Source organism: Lynx rufus, unplaced genomic scaffold (assembly GCF_022079265.1).
Source record: "Lynx rufus isolate CCGP_SWC_20201006 ecotype Redwood Valley unplaced genomic scaffold, mLynRuf1.p SCAF_2, whole genome shotgun sequence".
NCBI classification, from domain to species: Eukaryota; Metazoa; Chordata; class Mammalia; order Carnivora; family Felidae; genus Lynx; species Lynx rufus.
In genome coordinates, this window is record NW_025814834.1 from 187,413,249 (window position 1) to 187,432,476 (window position 19,228).

The 19,228-nt window shown below is 44.9% G+C and overlaps 1 protein-coding gene across 1 annotated transcript in view; it reads right to left on the bottom strand.

The window, feature by feature from the left end:
* ARMH1 (armadillo like helical domain containing 1) overlaps nt 1–18,852 on the bottom strand; it is a 37,111-nt gene extending 18,259 nt beyond the window's left edge. Inside the window, exons 1-6 of the mRNA XM_047084467.1 lie at nt 18,773–18,852; nt 17,518–17,745; nt 12,443–12,511; nt 11,576–11,742; nt 10,342–10,538; nt 7,044–7,128 (exon numbers count right to left, since the gene is read on the bottom strand). Coding sequence (XP_046940423.1) covers nt 7,044–7,128; nt 10,342–10,538; nt 11,576–11,742; nt 12,443–12,511; nt 17,518–17,723 — 724 coding nt within the window. The 5' untranslated portion in view covers nt 17,724–17,745; nt 18,773–18,852. The remainder of the gene's footprint in view (nt 1–7,043; nt 7,129–10,341; nt 10,539–11,575; nt 11,743–12,442; nt 12,512–17,517; nt 17,746–18,772) is intronic.
* Between the last annotated feature and the right edge of the window lie 376 nt (nt 18,853–19,228).

Here is a 19,228-nt window from a genome sequence, read left to right on the forward strand (position 1 = left end):
GGTCATTCGGCCAATTGATTTTTGGCAAGCATATATTTAGCAAATTAATTTACAATGAATGGTCTGCTTCTAATTAAGTCATACATAGTGATGTTCCTAAGGTAATAATTTATTTGTAAAAGATGCTAATATATTTACACATACATATATTTCAAATTCCCAACAGAACTCATTAATTTATTCTTCTGCAAAACTTTCTATGACTTTGAAATTTCTCTTCTCTAGGAAGAGAGGCCAGTGAGAGAGTACTTCTGTGGCTTTAGACTGCTCGTCATGATTAAGTCCTTGCCTGCCACCAATTCCTGGAATAGCAATCCTCCCTGGGAGGAAACTGCCATTTTTCACTTCACAGAAGTCATAAATGGAGATAAATTCCAGGCAGGACCACTTTGAAGAAGGCCTCCCTTAATTTTAATTTTGGCTCTCTAATGTTAAATGGGATCATCATTAAAAGAAATTCTAAAATCTTAATTCTAGGAAAAAAAATCCTTCAGAAATTAGTGGTCACCAGTACCCTTGCCATGGTTATTTCTACTTCAAAGTGAAGAACAGACAAGAATGGACAACCAGAATCCCCTGCAGTGAGGACTAGGAAACCATTCTTTGATGCACACATTTCCTCTGGCACTCTTTTGGGAGAAAAAGGTGCCATTGTGGAACCATACTAGACCCTGAGAGAAAAGGAGAAATCAGTAATACTAATCCGCACTAGCCTTTGGTTCCAGCTGTGCCCCCAGCTGTCTTCCAGGTGAGGCCCCAGATAACACGGAGCAGAGATAATCCATCTCTGCTGTGTCCTGTTGTAATCTTTGACTTATGTAGTGTGGGAGTAAAACAGTGATAGTTTTGTGACATGAAATTTGGGGTGGTTTGTTACAAGCAACAGGTAACCAGGGCATCCACGCCCTGCTCCTGTGGCCTTACTATCTCCTACCTTCCTCCAAGTACCACTTCTTTTTTCTCTCTCTCCAAACCTTCTTCCTTGGCCCTAGGAACTCTCAGGAAATAAAGGGTAATTTACTACACACAGCCTCCACTTAGCCACGTGGGCTGAAAAAACTAGGTATTTCATTCTATTTCCAATGTGATGCCTGTTCAGTATAAATTAGGGTATACACGATTCACCCCGTCTCCATTCATTCATTCAACAAATATTTAAGAGTCTACTTTTGCCAGTACTGTTCAGGCCCTAGGGATACAATGGTAAACAAAGAAGAGGAACTCTCAGCTCTTTTGGAGCTGATTTTCTTACAGAGCACAGACATTAAACATGTAAACAAACAAACAAGGTGATTTCTAAAGGAGATAAGTGCAATGATGTGCTATGATGGAGAGAGCCTGACGTGGGTGGCAGGAGGGAATGGGGAAACTTTAGAGAGAGTGGGCAGAGGTGACATCTGAGCTGAAGTTTGAGAAGCTGTCCATCAATCCAAGGTCTGGGGGAAGAGCCTTCCAGAAGCTTTGCTGGCCATGACAATGTGTAGATTTTAGTGTAGGTGCAGTGGGAAGCTATTTTGAAATGATTGTTCTGGCTGCACTGGGAGGATGGGTTACAGGAGGCCGGAATGGAAGCAGACGTTAGCAAACAGGATGGTGGGTTAGCCTTGGGCGATCATGGGGTGGGGTTGGGGCGGACAAAGAGGGTAAGTAGGGAGAGAGCCAGATAGAACTTGGTTAAGGGTGGGATGGGGTGGGAGATAAGAGAAAGTGCGGATCATGGTACTGGTCTTACACTTTTTACCTGAACAGTTGGGTTGGTAGTGGCACCTTTTATTGAAAATAGGAGAAAGAAAAGGATTTGGGAAGAAAATCAAGCGTTCTGTCTTGGATATAAATTTCAGATGTCTGGGGAGGTTTCAGGGGAGAGATCAGGCCAAAGATACAGTCTGGTATCTGCATGTATAACATATTTGTGGTGTGTAAAGCCAGGGGACTAGACAAAATCACACGAGCAGGAGGTGTTGGTAAAGAGATGAGAAGTAGGCTGACCTAACAGAGTGGTAGAGAAATTAGGAGAAAGTAGAAAAGCAAGCAGAGCAAACATGGCAGACCCAGCTGGCAGGAGAACAACGAGAAGTGGTATCACAGAAACCCAGAGAAGAAAGCCAGATGCTTTGGGCCAATTGGGTCAATGGAAAAATGGGTAGCTGGAGGGGAACTTGGGATCAAGGAGGGATATGCATCCTTGAATGCTATCATTTAATTTAATTTTGGGGGGCAAGTCTTTTAAATCTCTTTTAGTCCATAGATTACCAAGGAGGGGCTCTCTTTTAAAGATGAGAGATACAGGGGGTGCCTGAATGGCTCAGCTGGTTAAGTGTCTAACTCTTGATTTCAGCTTGGGTCATGATTGTGCGGTTCATGGGATCAAGCCCCACATCAGGCTCTCTGCGCTGACAACAAGGAGCCTGCTTGGGATTTCTCTCTCCCTTCCCCACTTGTACTCTCTCTCTCAAAATAAATAAATAAACATTAAAAAAAAAAGATGGGGGATACAGATCATATTTGCATGTCAATGGAGATGATCCACCAGACAGAAAGAGAGAGGCTGTTGTGAGAAGGCTTTATGAATGTGCTTCAGAGAATAAGCAGAAGCAGAAGATGGGATGCTTGGGTGGCTTAGTCGGTTAAGTGACCAACTCTTGGTTTCAGCGCAGGTCATGATCTTATGGTGACATCTACAGTGTGGAGCCTGCTTGGGATTCTCTCTCCTTCTCTCTCTGCCCTTTCCCTGCTTGTGCTGTCTGTCTCTCAAATAAGTAAATAAATAAACTTAAAAAAATTAAACTTAAAAAAATAAACTTAAGTAAAAATAAACTTAAAAAAACTTAAAAAATAAACTTAAAAAAAAAGAAGCAGCAGAAGAGCTGGCCTGTGGTAGGAGCAGGGACATTTGGTAGTAATGGGAAAGAGAACAGAGAATGAGTAACGGGCCAGGCAGACTGGCAGATTTGGAGGTGGTGGGGGTGGAGTTCTCAATGAAAAAAGAGGTGAAGGTCTCACCTGGCTCCTGCACCACTGACAAGGGGAAAGAGTCACCAGGTCTCCTAAGCCTCTCCACCCTGTTTTCACTGGACTCTCCCTGAGAACTCCACTTTCCTTGTAGCCTTCTCAGGGGAAGGATGTTAACTACCCCTCCCATCATGGAAGGTAGAGTGAACATCCTCCTTAACCTCCTCCTTCCTTCTGAACCACTCATTTTTGTTTTTTTGTTTTTGTTTTTTGTTTTTTCTGTTTGTTGAGAGAGAGAGAGAGAGAGAGAGAGAGAGAGAGAAAGAGGGAGAGAGAGAGTCAGAGAGAGAGAGAGAGAGAGAGAGAGAGAGAGAGTCAGGGAGGGGCAGAGGGAGGATCTTAAGCAGTCTCCACAGCCAGAACAGAGCTCGACATGGGGCTTGATCCCACGACCCAGAGATCATGACCTGAGCCAAAATCAAGAGTGGGACACTTAACAAACTGAGTCACTCAGTCGCCCCCCTGACTAAGCCACCCAGATGCCCTATGACCCATTAACTTTTCTCCTCAATACAAACACAAGCAACCCCCAGTACTTGGCATAGTACCTGGCACACCACGGATGTTCAGTTAATATTTGTTTCTAAAAAACAAACGAACTCTGGCCCTTTTAAGGTTAGTCCATTCAACTATATCGCTTATACCTCCTGGTTACTGGGTTCTCTAACCATGACTGTTGCCATCATCCTGGTCTTGTAATTTAGTGTTGTCCAACTCAGAGAAATTAATCTATGATCCTCTCCAGTTGTCACTGTTAGGACCACATCTAAGACCTGTCAGACCTTCCCTCCCCCTGCCTTTGGAGGAGTCTCAGCGGGAGCTAACACTGTGTTCTCTTCCAGAACTTCCACTCCACCGATCGTGTGGCATAGCTCCCCCTTGTGGACAACGCATATACATGCATATACATGCATATACATGCTCTACGTTCCCAGTTCCACCAAGACTATTTTGAAGTTCCTGGTAAAAAAGAATGATTCATTCATTCAACAGACATCTTGGGCACCTGTTATGAGTTTGGCATATTTGAAATTATCTTGAGGCTCACGGTTTTACTGTTATCACAGGAGCAGACATCAAACCAAAAAGGCAGTGAGAAAATCTCATGTTTGTCCTGCCTCTGCCTCAGTGTGTATGTACAGTCCTCCCTCCCTCCCTCAACAGACATGCAACAAGGATCTACCCTATGCCAGAGACTGCACTGAGGAGATAACGACAGAAGTGGTAAGAAGTGCACTGAAACTGTACACAGTGCATTCTAGAGATGACTGCTCTAGGGAAGGGGTGTACTGGAGGGCAGGAGGTGCAGGGTGGTACAAAGGAAGGAGGGCTGACATCTGGGCAGGCGTTGAAGGCAGGTGAGAGAAGGCCTTGGGAAAGACATGCTTAAGCTAAGAAGTGATGATGAGTAGGAGTGGTCACGTGAGTCACGTGAAGGTGGTGGCGGGGAGGGAGGCTCAGTGCCACCCAGTCTAGTCCCCTTGGGCTGCTTGATTATGCTTCCTAACGTGATTCAACTGCCAGGTTACCCCCTTGCTCCAGTGCAGAAACAACTCTCTGCTGCTGGGTTTGACCTTTACTCGGTTCCCTCCACTACCCCACACTTCACTGGCAACTCCTGCCAAGCTAGGAGACTCTCCTCCAGCTGGTAAAGGATTTCAACATAGCATTACTTCTCAATTTACAAGGTCCATTTTCCCAGGCACACCTGCAGGGGTCAAACAAATATGAAATTGACAATGCTGCTGAAGGAAAAACTGACTGACATTTAGTTTCAACACGGCCTTCCCAAAATAAATGATATTGGAAGTCAGCGTCTGGACCTTTGTTGGTCTTCCCCAGGATCTCACATGCATAGTTGAACCCTGGTACACGCCTGCTCCTTCTGTCCCTCCCAGACTTCCTGGGTCTGGGGCTCCACCTGCCGAATCCTGATATGTCCAGATGTCCAGATCTTTCCTGCTTAATAGGTCTCTCTGTCCTGGCCTCCACAGCCCTGTTCATTCCCCGTTCCATATGCCATCTCATTCTCCATACTGAGGCAGTTCCCAGTCCTGTCCATTCTCTCTTCCCAGGGCCTGTATATTTGGCTAGACCAAGTACATTTTTTTAAAACTTTTTTAGAGATTTAAAAAAAATTTTAAAGTAATCTCTACACCCAACATGGGGCTTGAACCCACAACCTCAAGATCAAGAGTCACATGCTCCACTGACTGAGCCAGCCAGGCACCCCCAGACCAGCACATTCTTACTTTGTTATCTGAACAACCTGAAAGGCCTCCCAACTGGCCTCGAGCCTCGAGAGCCTTCTGTGGCTCTGACCTACTGAGCACACCACCACTCAGGTAACATTCCTGAGACAGTGCTTTCCCTCTGCCACTCCCCTGTTCACGGCTCACTTTTCAATGGCTCTGTGCTGCCTACTGGAGAGAGTACCTGCTACTCTTCCATCTGGCTTTCAAGGTGCTCGTCAATCTGGTCCTAGCCTACCTTTCTAGATCTTTCTGGACTGAGACCTCTATCAAATTTCCACTAAATGATCTGTCACTCCTCAGATACATCTTGTATATCCCTATGTTTGGGACTTCTTTTATACCATTCCCCTTTCCAGAATGCCCTCCTCTTCTCCTTTCTACCTTCCCAGATCCTTCCCATTCTCCAAGGCTCAGCTCAAATACGACCTTCTCAGCAAACCCTTCTTTGATCCCTCCTGTTGAAAACAGAATTTTCTTTCTTTGAACCACTCTAGGAACAGGGAAGGAAACAACATCCTGTAAACACCTACTATGGGCTCATGTTAAAAGCATACATTTTAGGGGCACCTAGGTGGCTCAGTCAGTTAAGTGTCTGACGTCGGCTCAGGTCATGATCTTGTGGTCCATGGGTTCGAGCCCCACATTTGGCTCTGTGCTGACAGCTCAGAGCCTGGAACCCGCTTTGGATTCTGTGTCTCCATCTCTAGCTGCCCCTCCCCCACTCACTCTCTCTTTCTCTCTCTCTCTCAAAAATAAATTAACCTTAAAAAAATTAAAAAGCATACACTTTGCAGTCAGATCTGGTTTGAATCTAGTTAGTTGCATAACCTTGGGAAGCATACTTAATATCTCTGTGCTTTGATGCTTTAGCTTGAAAAACATAAAAATACTTACCTCCACCATTTATTCATTCGAACATTTGAAACCTAATATGTGCCAGGCTCTGTACTCTTGTGGTTCTTTTGAGAATTAAATGAAATGATGCATGGAAAGTGGCTAGCACATAGGTGTACTGAATACATGAAAACTTAATACTACCACCATCCAGTTTAGTTTCTTAGGAGAGGGACAGTCCCCCAGGTGACTTCTATTTAGTGGGGAAGTACTACATAAGACTGAGAACCAGAGCCAGCTCTTCACCCAGGCAGGTCCTAGCAAATGTTAAAGCATCATGTGGCTGATTCAAAGTATAGAAAGTGGCTGTCATTTTCTGGCTGATCAGATCGAACGAGCATCTTCCATCTGCTGAGGTTACCCAGGATACTTAACATGGTTCCTGTGACTAAGAGAAAACTCTATGTATGTATGTATGTATTTGAGTGAGAGCAGGGGAGGGGCAGACAGAGGGGGACAGAGGATCCAAAGCAGGCTCTGCACTGACAGGCTGACTGCAAAGAGCCCGATGTGGGGCTCAAACTCAAGAACCGTAAGATCATGACCTGAGCAAATGCTCAACCAGACTGAACTATCCAGGTGCCCCATGACTAAGAGAAAACTCTCAAGAGTGAATCTGTCTGGGGGCGCCTGCGTGGCTCAGTCAGTTGGGCATCCGACTTCAGCTCAGGTCAGGTCATGATCCACGTTGGGCTCTGTGCTGACAGCTCGGAGCCTGGAGCCAGCTTCGGATTCTGTGTCTCCGCTCTCTGCCCCGCCCCCACTCACACTCTATCTCTCAAAAATGAATAAATATTAAAAGAAAATTTGAAGAGCAAACCTGTCTAGCTCTCACAGTGACTATAATCTGTGAGTGGGAGCAGACCCGGCCGCCTCCCCTACCTTCATACTGCACTTCCAGGTGCATCGTGCGCAGTACCTTCAGCACGCAGTCCACAATGCTGGGGTGTGTGGTCCCAACGATTGACTGACAAGATAGACAACAGGACAAACTAGTTACTCTTTAGATCTAGTACTCTTTAGATCTAGACTTCCTAGACAGCTAGGCAGCCTGGCTGAGTGGGGAGAGGGAGGGGAGTGGTGAGTCAGTGGGCCTTGGCCCCTGCACCATCAAGTACATTTCTTTTCCAGGGGAGGGACAGATGGGCATCCAAGAATCAGACTGAAGCGTCTGCTGAGGTGACCACTGACCCCTCTAGCTCAGGAGGTGTTCAGTTGGGGTTAGCTGGCCACCTGCTAGAGGTGTGGGGACAAGCCTCCCCCCTTGCTGGGGGGAGGGTGGGCACAGGCTGGGGAGAGTGGCACTGATCCAGGATCCTATATCTTCTCTCCCTCATGAACCTCACCCAACAGGGGAACTGCTCCTTTCTACCTCTTCAACCTTTATCTGTGCATCACTTCCTGTCCATTAGCATGAAACACCCTCAAGTTCACCCAGATTGCACAAAATTATCCTTCGGCTCAATCTTCTCTTGCTACTGCTCTTTTCCCCCTTGACACCTAAGCTTTGCAGGAGCCCAGGGGAAACTACTTCATCCTCCATGCATCCCCCTTTGACAGGCTGCTGCAATTTAAATTTTCCTGCCATGGGACCAAGATTCATCCAAACTTTTCTTCTGGGGACCATCTTTCGGTTCTACCCACGTTTAATCTCTCTGTTGTACTTGACCCAGCTGGTCATGTTCTCCTTATTGAAACTCTTTTCCCTGCATTTTCACAGTCCTGTTTTTTCCCTGTTTTCATTTTATGCCTTCCATTGCTTTTTTCCAAAGAGGTTGAGTGGTATATGGAAAGACTAAGAACTCTCAGGGGGGCCTGGGTGGTTCCATCAGTTAAGGATCTGACTCTTGATTTTGGCTCAGGTCATGATCTCACAGTTTGTGAGATGGAGTCCTGTGTGGGACTCTGCGCTGACAGCATGGAGCCTGCTTGGGATTCTCTCTCTCCCCCTTTCTCTGTTCTCCCCTGCTCGTGCTTTCTCTTTCTCTCTCGCAATAAACATTTAAAACAAGTTTTAGAAAAACTAAGAACTCTGTGGAGTTAAAGTTGGATTTATTTATTTATTTATTTATTTATTTATTTATTTTTAATGTTTTAATGTTTATTTATGACAAAGAGACAGAGAGACAGAGCATGAGTGGGGGAGGGGCAGAGAGAGAGGGAGACACAGAATCAGAAGCAGGCTCCAGGCCCTGAGCTGTCAGCACAGAGCGTGACGCAGGGCTCGAACTCACAAGCTGTGAGATCATGACCTGAGCTGAAGTTGCACGCTTAACCGACTGAGCCTCCCAGGTGCCCAATTTAGTTTTTAATTAAAAAAAAAAAGGTTATTTATTCATTTTGAGAGAGAGAGAGAGTGAGTAGGGGAAGGGCAGAGAGAGAGCAAGAGAGAGAACCTTAAGCAAGCTCCACTCTGTCAGCCCAGAGCCTGACATGGGCCTGATGTGGGCCCCAAACTGACAACAGTGAGATCATGACCTGAGCTGAAATCAAGAGCTAGACACTCAGCCGACTGAGCCACCCAGGGGCCCCAAGAGAGTTGGATTTAAATGCCCACTTAGTACATACCTCTTACTTAGTGTGTGGCCTTGAATAAGTCACCAAACACCCCTCAAGGCTCAGTTACATCATCTTTAAAATGGGGATAATAATGTCTGCCTCCATAAGCTATTGTAAAGACTAAAGTAAGCCCCTGGCACAGTGCCTGGCAGGTAGGAGGCATTTAAAAAATGAAAACGGGAAATAATAATAATAATAATAATCCAGCTCTTTTGTTGGACCTTTCTCCTCCGCTCATCTCTTAAATGCTGGCAATGTCCCTTCTCCTTACTTGGTTCACTTTACCCGGCTGATCTTATTCACTTCTGTTGTTTTAGTTACCACTTCTCTGCTCATGAAACCCAGTGGGCCTCTCTACTAGATGTCCTCAACAGTAATTCCTCAATTAAGCTAGGAGTCAGAATTACTTGGGGAGCTTAACAAGAAAAAGCATTACCAAAGGCTGCCTGAAAACTGTCAGATTCTATGGGAGGGATGCCCAGGATTTGGTATTTAAAAAAATTGTTTTTGAATTTTATTTATTTTTGAAAGAGAGAGAGAGAGAGAGAGAGAGAGAGAGAGAACAAGAGGGTGAGGGGCAGAGAGTAGGGGACACAGAATCCCGAGCAGACTCCATGCCATCAGCACCCAGCCCAACTTGGGGCTCAAACTCAAGATAATGACCTGAGCTGAGATCAAGAGTCAGTGGCTCAACTCACTGTGCCACCCAGATGCCCCCAGGATTTGGTATTTTTTCCATAAATGACCTATTTATATCTTTTTTTTTTTTTGGCCTATTTATATCTTCTGCAGCTGGCTGGGCCTGCTCCTTAAATGGTACTTGGGAGCCACCGAGGCTCATCAAGTCAAAACCTAACTCCTCCCAAATCAGATGGGTTTTTCCTGCTCTCTCCTGCTGGTACCCAACTCTGCCTGATGCTAAGTCCAAAGCTGGATGTCATTTTTGACTGCTTTTCTTTTATTGCCCCACTTGCCACTCACTCCGTCTCAGAAATGTCTGTCTGACCCTGTCCTCTCTGTTCCCACTGCCACAGTTCAGACCTTACCCTTCCTTTGACCTCTTGTCTCCCTGCCTCCACTGAGCCTGGAGCTGTTTTGAGAGCTTTTAATAATTTACCTCAAGACCAATCTTGGAGCCTCTCTTCCCTCCTTATTAGCACAGGGTCTTCATGTGGCCACCATGTCCCAAATCTGCTTTCACTAGCATTCAAGGGCACTGAGAGGAAGGTAGAGCCCGCAAGAGAAAAGGAGCTTTCCCAAGCCCTGGCGATCTGGCCTCTCACTTCCGTGCTGTCAACAAATGTGCCCATGATGCCTTCCCTACTAAATTGACTCCTGTAAGCTTTTCTACAGTCTTTTCATCATCCTTGTTGCTTGTCTCAACCACTTTTAAGTCTGCCAACATCTTTCTGATCCTTAAGTAAACAGGACAAATCACTCTGCTGGGAGACATGAACTCTTTGTCCCGCCTTGGCCTTCTGGAAGTAACGCTGATTGAACAGCAGACGTGCAGTGGGAGGCTGAGCTCGGTTTCTCATGCCTGAGTGAAGTGCAACTGTGGAAGGTAATTTTCAGGTTAGTGTGTTGAATCGGAACCACAGGAGCATGTGGGCTGCCTCACCTGTGCAGTCCTGAGAGTCTGCAGGGAGAGCTGCTGAGCTTTTGGGGACGCACAAGGCAGCAAAGCTATTAGACCTTTGTACACTTGATTCTGGTACTTGGGATTACCGTGGACCAAAGAATCCAATAGAATCTGCACTTCTTCTTGGGTCTCTTCTGATTTAGACTTTGCCAAAAATTCTGCTATGGATCTTACACCTGAACAAAGAAAAGAGGAAATGCCCAATTGGAAGGGATTTATGAGAAAGAGCCTCACTTGAGATTACATAATACGGGGTAAGGACTGAAATGTGTTAACCAAGCCTGTTCAAGCGAAGCAAAAATCAAGGCTCTTGTGTTGCCTCACTGCCTTGTTTGCCTCATGGCTCTGTGGCTAGAGGATTTTGTTTCAACACAGGGCATGTCCGCTTGTCAAAATCTGTTGTAAAGTTGAAAATGGCTCTGCAAAATGCACAATTAAACACGTGTTTGGGATTGCTATGTGATAATGAACACATATGCAGCATTCAGCAGTTTACTAAATGTTCTGACACATGCTGCCTCATTTAATCACTATACTGAGAGGGAGGTGTTAGTCCCATTTTATGGATAAATACACTAAGGCTCAGAGAGGCCATGGGGAGACATAGAGGAGAACCATGATGAAAAGTGCAGTGAGGGAAATACTTTGAAAAAGGGGTGTGGGGGGGATGGCATCATCTTTATCCACCTTGATCAGGACACTTGATGGAACATACGGAAATTACAGGGTTATTTACACTTCTCACTATACTGTAAGCTCTTTGAGGACAAGGACTGTATTTTATTCATCTTTGTACTCCCAGCACCTTAGTGTATATATGTGTGTGTGTGTGTATACTTAGCACACATTCAATGACTTTATTTCCTTTTTATTTCTAGAGTTATTCATAACTCACTTAATTTCACAAAGGATTTTAGGCAATGGCTCAATAAATCTTTGTTGAATGAGTGCATAAAAGAGGATATATTTAAAATGGAGAAGTATTTCCAAAACTACCATGGAAAGATTTGAGCAAACGACAAATCAAGAAAATCATAAATCTGACTCTTCTGGCAGTGACGTGGACAGGGGCTAATTGACTCCACTGTACAAAGTGCTTCTGTGCAACCAGTTCCATGATGTGTTTTCCTAGAGCAGTGCTGGGTGCTGCCACCATTTTGCCCAGGCCCCTGGGAAGACATGGAATCGCCACCCTGTTATACACAGTACCCACCATAGCTTTCACAAATGAGCTCCTTGTACTTCCTGCCAGAGTTCGCAATGACCTGAAGTAGCCTGATGGATTCCTTCTTGTCCTCCTCCTTGATCTTCTCCAGCCCAAGTATTTCCAAGAGTGTTAGGACGCCTCCAACCTCGAGAAATTCTATAAGGTACCGATTACTGTCCAGAGAAATACAAGAGTAGAAATCAGACACCTGAGTGTCAGGTTCCTTGGCACTCACCCTTCTGAGGGATCTCAAGGGCCTTTCTTCACATACTTTGCCCTCCTATCTAGGAAGTGCTCATGGGCAAAGTGACACAATAATTTAGAAGTTCTTCCTTCTAGCAGCAAATGAAAAAGTTAAATACAATGGACATATCTTGTGTTTGGTTTTTCAGCATCTGTTTCTCTTCTTGAAATGGCACCTCAATGACCCTTGGGGAATCACCCCTCTGCCACTCAAGGGCCATGTGGTTTTGGCAGGATGAGCAGGTGACAGGGAACACCATCATTCTGACTGCAGTAATCGGTTGGGACCAGCCATGTGACCTCAGTTGGTTCAAGGAGGTTCAAAACTGGGGACTTTCTTAGGAATCCCTGGGAAAGATAAGTGCTCTTTTGGGTGGACTGAGCTAGAAGGATGCATGTCTGCAGTTTCTGAGAGCCACAGCGCTCAGAACAGAGCTGAGAAATAGAGAAAAAGAGAGGTGGGGACCAAGTACTGATGACCTTTTTTAAGCCCTTGAATCTAGTCAGGCCGAAAATCTGCATTTCTACCCAGATGGTGAAATGTGGTGGTCCCATGTGGTGTGAATGCCAAGGCCACCATGAGCCCAACATACAACTGAGATCCCAGGATCTCTCTAGAATAGAACTCACCTGCTTACAGCTGACAAGAAGATGCCAATTGACTTTAGAAGCTTATCTAAACACGAGCCAGTCATATAGCTGTATGACAAGTTAAAGAGTGAATTTCAGGATGGTTTTTCACACAGAAACCAGATCCTGTGACTGATTCCTGGTCATCATCTATGATGATCATGGCCCATTCCTGGGCCCATTCCTGGGTCTACATCTATGGCCCAGGATGACCGATAGTTGAATTGTATCCTTTATCTGAGAAGGGTCCCTAGGGTGAAGGGGAAGTGGAAACAAACACGGGGTGGGGGAATGCTGGCAGGCATGTTCACAGTTCCCCAGGAAGCTTTTCACCGGTAGTTCAGCAACCTTGACTCTGACAGGCCCCCTAGACAGCAAGGAGGCTCTGATGAATATAAGGTGCATGGAGAAAGCATAGTCAATTTTCCAAGCCTCTCTATGCTATGACCATTGCACCCTTGGGTCTCTGCACAGTTCATTACTTTGTGCCTCGTTTTTAGACTTCTCTAAAAATAATCAGCTTCATCATTAATTCTCAATTTTGTACTTGCTCAGAGCTTTACACTGGAGGTCACTATCTTTATGAAGAATTGCGTGTCTTCCTAATAAGAACAACGGGAGATGGTGGAAAAATTAAACTCTGATTTAAAACAACCTCAGTATTTAATGTTATTTTTTAATGTGAGCCTTGCAAAAAGCCTCATTGTAATAAAGCACCCAGAGCACGCATCAGCTCAGATACAAGGTATGAAATCAACCCACAACAGAAAAGAAACCAGTCAACAATTACTAGGCTCATAACACATCACAGGCTCTTAGAACACTTAAGAAATTAGCTGAAATTATTGCAGCTCATGGAGGATGACTGAGAGCTTCCAAGACTGATAAAGGCTAATGTAATGGGTTGGAGGTAATGGTGCTTTGTTGGGGGGGGCGGAGGGCGCGTGAGGCAAATTATCTCTGCTGCACCCTGGTTCCCAGGATGCCAATAGAAGTGGAGACAGATTGGCTCATTAGGAAAGGCTCTTTGCTGCAAAAACAGTGTTTGCTCTAGAGCCAGGCTCCCCTGCCTGTTGCCACTCCAGCTGGGGGCCAGGATATCAGCCCACAGGGTAGTCTCTGTATTCCTCCATTGTCTTCCACCCAGCTCCCCAGGAGCCCCAGCCCCGTCCCCCCTTCCTACCTCACTGCCTTCTCCCTCTTCTCCTCAGTTACTAGCTAGGCTCACCAACTTTTGTCACCTCTTTTTCCTCTACCCCAGGCTAGTCTTGCTTTCACAGTCACTCATTATGCATATTTCTGATCCCTTATTTTCAGCAATTAGTTCCAGAAGTCTGTCACCATATCAGCAGGTGCTAACCAGTACTAAGCATTCATTGTGTGCCAGGCACTGTGTTGCTTTGCTTGCATTGTCATACTGAATCCTCACCACACCCCATGGGGGCTGCTATTATAACATGTCCATGTACTTCATGAGGATGTAATCTCAGCCAGGTTAATGACTTCTCTAAGTCCCAAAGGTAACTGATGGAACTGGGATTTGAACCTAGGAGTCTAATTCAGAGTCTGAGTTTTTCCTGTCAGGCCTCTCTGCCTGTAGACAGATGGAGGGAGTGGGGCTATTTATGGATTATTTCCTTGGATGGTGTTGGAGGTGGAATCATGGGTCTGCCCTCTCACTGGGGAGGGAGACAGTGAAATAGAGTGGATGATACACGGGCTTTGGGCCAGATAGACCCTTTGCAAACCTTATCTCTGCCGTTTACTAGTAAATTACTCAAACTTTTCAGGTAATGACAATCACCTATTAGGCTTGGTGTTAGGCTCACAGGAGATAATATTTGTACATCACATAGCTAGAGCATAAAAAGACTCAATAAATGGCAACTAATAATTTTGTCATTATAATATATAAATCCTTGTTTTTTAAAAAAATTTTTTATGTTTATTTATGTTTGAGAGAGAGAGAGAGAGTTGAGCAGGGGAGGGGCAGAAAGAGAGGGAGATACAGAATCCAAAGCAGGCTCCAGGCTCTGAGCTGTCAACACAGAGCCTGACACAGGGCTCAAATCCATGGACCGTGAGATTATGACCCGAGCTAAAGTCAGACGCTGAACCAACTGAGCCACCTAGGTGCCCCTGTAAATCCTTAATTCTACTGGTCTATTCTGGAAGTTCAAGGTTTAAAAAGGGGTTTGAGGCTTCTGTGAGATTAGGCGGTAGTCGATTTTGTAAAACATAATGATGTTATGTTGATTTGTTTTCCTTCAAAATCCACCATAACTAGAGGACTGGGGAGGAGGAGTGAAGTCACTGATTTAAAACACGGTATCACTTCGGCTGGTCTATTTTCTCTGTTGTATGACAAGGTCACAGCAAGTTAGGAAATTATGAATAATTTCAGGAATAGACACTGAACATACAACTGTATATTAAAAGCATGATTTGAATCATTCAGTAAGTGCTGAGTGAGCATCTACTAAATGTTAGGCATTCTGATTGGCACTTGGGATATGGGGAAGAATGATACCAGGCCTAGAGTAATAAGGGCAGTGACTGAGTAAGAAAAGAACATTATCATTTAAGGGGTGGGTGTAGGAAAGATCCTGCAACAGAGACTGAGAAATGGCCTTGGGAGAAGGTGGAGGAGAGGAGAGCATAGATAGGGGCAGTGGACAAGCCGGATGGGGGCTAGGGTGAGGTGAGTGAGGCACTTTCTTTCGATTGTGAAATTTCAGGGGGCATCAAACAACCCAGTAATCAAATAATATTCCAATGTGCTATTTAAAAAAATAAAAATGAACACAAAAAAATCCATGATGAATAAAATATTAAAGTTTTAAATGAAGATGGGGTCTGACCCTGTGCTTGTACAACCCTGACTCCCTCCCCTCCTCCTGTCATGTGGAAAGTGCTGCCAAGTGAGATGAGGAGGAAAAAAGGTAGTCTAGACTCAGTGACAAAGGGGTTGCAGATAACCTTGGTGAGGTCAGTGTCACAAATTGTGAGGTCGAAGCCAGATTATAGGTGATGATGTTTCTCAAAGTATCATCTTTGGATCACATGAGAGTCACCAAAGGGTGCTTGTGAGAAACAAAGAGGCCAGGGAGTCTCCCTCAATCTACTAAATCAGAACAGTGGGGTGGGGGTGGGGAGGTAGACTCATAATCTGCATCTTAAACCTCTTTTATGCACGCTAATGTCTGAGGACACTGGGGTCAACCTAGAGATATATTCAGTGGTTTTCCCCTTGGCTTGTTCTAGGCCTGAGTCTGATTAGTAATTTTATCAATGATTTAACTGTAAGAAGAGAGCTGTAATTACTTAAGCCTTTAGTTTTGCCCAGGTGCAGACTCTGGTTCACTCATTCCTTTGTTCAGTAAACACATAGGAAGTATCCCTAATGTGCCAGGCATGGTCCTGCGTGTTAGGGTTGTAGAGATGAGGAGAACAGATGTGGTTCCTGCCTCACAGAGTCTACGATCCAGTGGGGAAGAGAGATACTGAGCAGGTATGAACAGTACAATATTATGACAATGAAGACAGAGGGAATGTCATGAGCTACATATGTAACAGGCTAGGTATGTGCGTAGGCTAGTCTGGGGCTCAGAAAAGGGCTTTCTGAGGAAGGGATGTTTTAGATTGAGATCTGAATACTGGAGTAGGAATTAGTCAAATTAAGAGGAGGTTTAGAGAAGAGGGGAGGGTTCAGGCAAGGAGAAAAATATATAAAAGGATCTGAGATGATCCTCGGAATGCTGTGGGCACCCAGCAGGAATATCCACAAACTCATCCCTAACTCAAACTATCAAATCTGTCTTCAACCCTTATCTGTCTCCGGGGCTCCTGAGCAAGGTACCTCAAACACAACATGTCCCAAACCAGATTTATCAACTCCAGCTCCCTCGTTTCTTGGATTCTCTTCCCACATGATGGCACCCCATTCGCCCAGTTTCCCAAGCCAGAAACATGAGAGTCATTCTGTGGAACAGAAGTGGAGATGGTAGTTGGATTAATAGGTATGGAACTCAGATTCCAGAGAGAAACGTGGGCAGGGATACACAACTGAGAGCCCTTTAACAGTAGTGGGGTTGACATCACAACGATGGGTTAGGTCACTCAGGGAGAATCTATGAGTGAGCAGAGAAGAGGGACATGGATGGAGTCCCAAGAAACATCCATATTTCAGGGATGGCTGAAGAAAATTTGGAACACGGAGAAATAAAGGAGGAAACCAAGAGAATTGGTGTCACAGAAACCAAGGGAAGAGTATATAGTTTTTTGTTTGTTTGTTTGTGATGATCTATATGTGCATTCTTTCTTCTTTTTTTCTTTTTTCTTTTCTTTTCTCTTTCTTTCTTTCTTTCTTTCTTTCTTTCTTTCTTTCTTTCTTTCTTAAGTATAATTGACATATAACATTATATTAGTTTCAGGGAAGCGTGTTTTGAGAAGTGGTAATGGTTGATCGACAAATGCCACTGAGAGGTCATGTATAATGACTGAGGATGTAGTCACTGGGTTTTGCAATTAGAACAACATTGGTGACCTTGGCAAGACCTGCATCGGTGAAGGGGACAGAAGTCAGACTGCTGTGGGTGGGGGAGAAAAGGGAAGTAAAGAAGTATAGACAGGGAAAGTCAATAACCTTTTCAAGAAGCTTCACCATGAAGGGCAGGAACTAGGTGGAATACTGGTTTGAGATGCGGATTTAATTTAATGTTTTAAGGTAGAAGGGATTTGAGCATATATAAATGCCAATGAAAAAGCTGGTAGGGAGGCAAAAGTGAAGACCACCAGAGAGAAAGAATAAGGTTCCTGAGGACAGAGAGAGGACAACCCCAGATGGAAGGAATACCCATGTCAAATCTTATGGGAGTGGAAGGGGTTAGGGGTGAGAATGAGGATATAAGTTGGGAAGACAGGAAAGGAGAGAGTTCTTGACTTTGGGGACACTACTTTGATCACCAGATGTCCTGATCTAAAATCTTAGACTCAAGAGAAGAGCTCCCTCAATAATCTTCATTCCTTTTCTCCTTTGAAGATTGCCCAATTTATTTCTGTTCAGCAAAGGATACATGAGTCTAAGCCAGGTGGTCAGGCGTACTAGGAACAAGCTGGCTCCCTGAGAAAACTCCTGCTCCAGTTCAGGGGCGGTCTTGCCTTGGTTGGTCTCGATGAAAGTGTTGAGGATGTGACTCCTTGCAACTTTGCCAGCATTGTCCCAATCCTGTAAAAAACTCAAGAGCCGGCTGATGGCTGCCTGCTCCTTTATAGAAGTCATGGTCAGTCAGTCCTGAAGTTGGCTACAGAGGGAGGGAAAACAGGTTACCAAAATAGTTAGAACCATGCAAGTCCCATGGGCTACTCTACGGGTTTTGCTTTTCCAGCAATCGGCGGGAGGCAGGGGGAGTCTCTGTCACCCACATTGATGTTGAAACATTCAAAATATACCTCTAGAACAGGTCACCTCCTACTTGAACAGGCAGGATCTAGCTGTGTTATAATGGCGTGAGGAATATCAAGGTGGCAAACATCTGCTTCACATTTAAGAGCTAAGATTTTAGCTCCTTGGATCCTCTGCTGATGCCAGCTGAGATGAGGGTGCTTGCTAAAAACCTGGGTCTCTTTCACCCCTCATTTCACACAGTGTCAGAGATTTGGGGTCTTTAGAGACCTGGCCCTTCTCATACCAATCGGCCAAGGAAAAATGCTCTTAACCTTGTGCCTTGGGCTCTTATACTACTCTTTTAAAAACAACTTTAAAAAAAGTTAGTAAGAATAAAAAGTTCCCATTCCATAGTTGGATTAATGGGCTGTGGTTTGTAGGAGTCTGTGTCCTTGGGAGAGTGTTTTCAGTGGGGGAGGGAAGGTTTAAAATCAACCCGTTTTCCAAAAATAGTTGTGATTGAAAGTGTTATTATCCATAACAAATGTTAGTGCTGATGGGAGAGAGGCATGTGTGATTCTTTTGTCTAACAGACAAGTGAAAGTCATATTTCACATTATCACGGGGTTTTCTGTGATTTACAGAATATTTGTGAAACATTACTTGCAGGGGCCATGATTGATATGGAGAGAACAGCTTGTGTGTAGGGGAGATGTGTATTTCACGAAGACTGTTCAACATGAAATTTACAGTCCCATAAAGTGCTTCTACATCTTCGCCAGAGATCTAGTTAAAAGGACTTTACAGTCTGAAACATCCTAAAATTGATTCTAAATTAACGTTTCCTCACATGTATTTGAGATATTGATGGGGCCCAGCTATCAGAATTTTATTAGGAAGCAATAATCTGAGGCACACTGAGACAGACATACATACACACCAACCTCCACTACTCCCCAGAGGACACTGGATATGCGCTCTCAGGAAGGGCGTCCACGTAGCCTCAGGGATGGAGACAACCACGAAATCCTGTCAGCCTTAACAGCCAGGTGAGTAACTGTGGATCACCCTAAACACAAAAATGACCAAAATCCCTCATAGGATCAGGAATCAATCACTGTTAATGACATTACAGCCCTAAGTCTGGGAATAACTTTCAGAGGCCGTGGCCACCTTCAGCATCCAAACAGGCCTCAAGAAAATGGGGATGAATGGCCATTCTGGACCTCAGGGAAGAGGAGTTGAAACACCACCATTAGGTTTAAGAAGCAGAAAAGCACCCTGTGCCCACCCCACTGCCCCCTGCTGCCGTGGGTGGACTCTCTCCAGGATTAAAATTTAAAGTGCCATCTGAGATGCACCCAGCAATTCTAGGCCAGGGAGGGTGGGACACTTGCAGC